This window comes from Rhinoderma darwinii, chromosome 2 (genome assembly GCF_050947455.1).
Source record: "Rhinoderma darwinii isolate aRhiDar2 chromosome 2, aRhiDar2.hap1, whole genome shotgun sequence".
NCBI lineage: Eukaryota > Metazoa > Chordata > Amphibia > Anura > Rhinodermatidae > Rhinoderma > Rhinoderma darwinii.
This window is the reverse complement of record NC_134688.1, coordinates 384,630,549-384,634,830: the sequence shown is the minus strand read 5'-3', so window position 1 is coordinate 384,634,830 and position 4,282 is coordinate 384,630,549. Positions and strand designations below refer to the sequence as shown.

General features: G+C 36.6%; 1 protein-coding gene across 1 annotated transcript; it reads left to right on the top strand.

Annotated features, from left to right (window-relative positions):
- The first annotated feature begins 395 nt into the window (after positions 1–395).
- On the top strand, positions 396–2,215 carry CLDN34 (claudin 34). Its single transcript, XM_075850767.1, has 2 exons — positions 396–479; positions 572–2,215. The coding sequence occupies exon 2, from the start codon at positions 638–640 to the stop codon at positions 1,442–1,444; it is 807 nt and encodes a 268-aa protein (XP_075706882.1). The 5' UTR covers positions 396–479; positions 572–637; the 3' UTR covers positions 1,445–2,215.
- Positions 2,216–4,282: the final 2,067 nt, after the last annotated feature.

Below are 4,282 nucleotides of genomic sequence, written 5' to 3'. Positions count from 1 at the left end.
GGACCTAACTGTATTTAATAGGCTTTAAATGGCTCCAGACCTTCTCTCTACACAATACGAATTATTGCAACAAAATAATATGATTTTTAACCAAAGTCTCTTTAACTAGATACAAGCAGTATTGTTTATCTAAATATTGAGTTTTGTTACAAAAACTATTTTAATTCATAATCTAATTAACAATATTTACGGTATCTTTTTCTATAAAAATAATTCAGATTTACAAATATCACAAAGCTCTTTCCTAAGCTGGATAAACAAGGTGATCTGACAGTTGCCATGCTGTAGACAACATAGCTAATCTTGTATCTTAATGCTATAGGGTGGAATGCTGACTGTATGTTCTAGACTTGTTTCTAGTTCCCTGGCAACCATGAATATCAGGCTGCTTAACAGTTTTGCCTGTTTTGTGGGAAGACAATTCAGAGGACAGCAGTATTGAGGCGGAGAGGAAAGCAAGCCAAGGCCAATATGAACAGGTTGTTCACCTTTGCAGATCGTTTGGCCTGTTCTTGCAGACACTTGACCACCAGATCTGCTCAAACTTAACTTTTTATATATTCTTTTTCAGTGACCAGATGTAGATGACTGTGATAAGTTACTGTGGAGCGAAGAGTCTGTTGCAGATCTCCAGGTCATGCCCTACCTGGCTCACACAGCAAATCTACAAATAGCAGGATTTGCTATTTCAACCATGGGCTGGATTTTGGGTTCTATTTCCACAGGACTGGTACAATGGAGAGTGTGGCATGTAGCTAACACCACCCTTATAACTTCTGGAATTTCTTGGGTAGGAATCTGGCGGACTTGCTTCTTCAGTCACATCTTGGTGTCTCCAAACCTAGAAACCATGTACTGTCAACATTTTACTGTGATGGACTCCTTCATACCGTGGGAAATATTTGTGGCACAAGGACTTATGTTAGTGGCTATCACTCTTGGGGCAGCTGGGAAAGCTGTATGTGTCTTTGGACTAAGAAATGTTTATCAGGGTACAAGCTCTGTATCGGTGACACCTCATTGGTTTACGGCGGGCGGGATCTTAATTCTTCTTTCCAGTATTTCTATTACTATTCCTGTGGCCTGGAACATGCACTCAGTTGTCAATAATTTCAGTATACCCTTTCCAAGTAGATTTGGCATGCCGTCCAGTCCTGAAAAACAGGAAGTTGGAGCAGCGATTTCTGTGGGGGTTGTCTCTGCCATTTTACTTTTTACAAGCGGGATCTTTTTCCTTTGTTACAGGTTACCTAAGGATTTTGATAATAGAGTATACCCTATAAGTGACAAGGATTCTTTATTCTCTAACAGTCTGAGCAGAAGCTCCGCATTAACTGGGAACTCTAGGAGCTCTCTCTCATTTAAACATTATTTAAGTGCAACACTAAACTGTGATGGAATTAAGAATGACGCCTTTGTCTGGGACATAGATGAAAAGCTGTGAGTGTACACAAGATTTATTTTACATGGAAGATCACAATAACTATTGTAGTCAAAATTGTACATGTTTCCCTGTCACTGCTTTTAATTTCCAAGGGCAATCTTATTGGTTGCTATGGGCAATATTGTAACTTTTTATGCGTACTATGTTTGATACATATGGTGCCGATTTGGGGGTAGATTTATCAAGGAAATAGAGCAGCTACCCATAACAGCCAATCAGGTAACCGCTTCAATTTTACAATGGTCCTTAGAATAAGGAAGGCTGAAATGTGACACAGTTTTCACAGTTTTTTTTTTGAGGCTAGCGCTCCCCTGCCCCTCTCAGCAGTGACTGATAGACTGCCTTATATCTGGTTATATAGATGGCAGCCATCAATTAGGAGTATGGGAGGAGATGGAGGTGGCAGGGGGGGGGGGCACTCATAATTATAAGTCCACTGTACACTTTGCTAGCTGCCATTAGCCAAACTATTGGGCTATTTGGGCTTTAACTAAAAATAAAACAGTACAAGGAACCAAATCCTAAACACACGACATCATCTATGATATTAGCAGAAATGTATTTAACTATTCCTAATATGTCTATATTTTTTATATTATGTACATACAGATGTATCCATACAGGACTGTAAACAAACTCTTTATGACATTATTTATTTTTGCCCCATAGCAAATCATTGAATATAATAATACAGATATGTTAGGTAGTGACTTTATTATATAAATGTTTTTTTCGGCACTTTATACTACATACAATACCTATATTATACCCTCTGGTTGCATTGCATTATATAGTTATTTTTGCAGGTTTTTAAAACTTTAGTTTATATATTGTTATATGTATTTTAACAATGCATGATCGATACTGTACTTATATATTCAGTACTTATATGTTGTAGAGCTGTACAGAACATTCATATCAGTTTACCCACCAGTACGCTTACCATCTAATTTCCAATCTACAGACACAAGCGCAAGAAATGGCGGTACAATTGTGATAAATAATAAAGAGCTATATACCATTGTTAATATATTTATATAGCTGTATAATGGTACAATAGAGGAAATGCTGCTTTCATTATATCATGCAAGAAGCCAGGGTTTGGGTGAGTGGAAGGCAGAGTAGGTAGTCGCCTAGAGAACCATTAAGGAGAGGAGGAGGCCCAATTTATGGATTTATATTTCCTTGTACAGGCAGACACTGTGTCCAAGCTGCTGATAATGCTGTAGTTACTAGGATCGAAGGAGTTTTTTCCTGTGCCAAAAAAAAGAACTTATTGATGTCACACAGGAATAGATATTTGCTGTGTTACAGGCGACCACAGTTAACAAATAGTGCTTTCCTGTACAGGGAATCAACTGATTGATAAGAGGGAGCAGGTGCGCTGGAGGGGCACATTCTGTAACCGTGACATCTAGTCCCACACCTGCAAGAAATAGAAATTATTTTCTGTTCCCTGCCCTCTTATATTACAAATAAGTTATAGCTTGTACAACACTTACATCTTCTAACACTTTCAACAAAATTTCACTGTATAAGTCTACATAAAATATTGAGCAACTGCAGATACTCTGATTTAGTAATATTGTCCGGTTTTTGAGTTACATGATGCAGTAAAGCTGCTGACTAAGAAATTAGATATTTGGTTATGTTTTGTTTTTTTTACTAAAAAATTCCCCTAATTGCCTAATTATGCGACTTATGCATACGGAATAATTGACCTATTATTGTCCATAATTATGCACTTGGGCATGGATAGTTTAACGGATCTATATATAATTGACATAACTATGTCACCAATAATATTTTTGGTTATTTTTATATTTTCTTTCTATTTCTGTTCTTTCCTTTTTAAGTTAAATATAAATTGCACTTTAATTGTGTAAGACTTATAATAACTACTGTATCTACGAGCAACTATGTTACAATGTGATTTACCTAACAAAAATCTAAAAACAATGCTTTAAAAAAATTAGGATGCTGACTACACATCTAACAGTTAAGTGCTGGGAAACCTTAGTCTGTTTTCAAAGGCCACCAAAAGAATTATGAAAACAGCTATTGATATGAATTTAGCAGCAGCAGTAGTAGAGAGCAGAGTGAGAGAGAAAGCCACAGACATGCTGCCCATAGAAGTCTATTTAGAGGGGAGGGGGATAAGGAGGAGGGAGCTGGGAGAGAGGAGACCTAGGCTGCTGGTAAGATTTTTATGTTACCCCAGTGCTGGATTTTCAGCTACACTGCTCAATACTCCTGTATAATGTCCTCCATGCTACTGCAGCTTATATATATATATATATATATATATATATATATATATATATATATATATGCATATATATATATATATATATATATATAAGTGTGTGTGTGTGATAGATGGACATAGGAGAGCAGGATTCTAGTCTTCTCTGTGTGTGCTGTGTATGGCAGACATGATAGCCTTTAGACTGTGCCCACTAGCTCAGAGAAAACTGAGAATTAGAGATAGAGCCTACAGGGGATAAAACTGCTAAATAAAACCTGCTGTACACAAGTCATATGGCCAGAAATAGTGTAATTCCTCATGTACACAAACATGACAACTTATTCTGAAAAGTCACCTGAAAAGTTAGTTATTCAATAAATAAATGTTCTGCATGTAGATATGTATACAAAGAATGACACTGCTAGTTTTTATCTTAATTCTTTTATTATGGTTCTAATAAGAGACATAAACTTGTATCCTGGAAACATCAGTAAATAATCTGAGGTGACATTCATCTTATGACTGACAGCTAGGACTTGTAGTGTGTGTCCTATGCGTATGTACTGCTTAGAAGAAAAAACACCATACCA

Bases quoted from the DNA above. Each gene is read 5' to 3' on its own strand.
- CLDN34 (XM_075850767.1), top strand. From the start codon at position 638: ATGCCCTACCTGGCTCACACAGCAAATCTACAAATAGCAGGATTTGCT.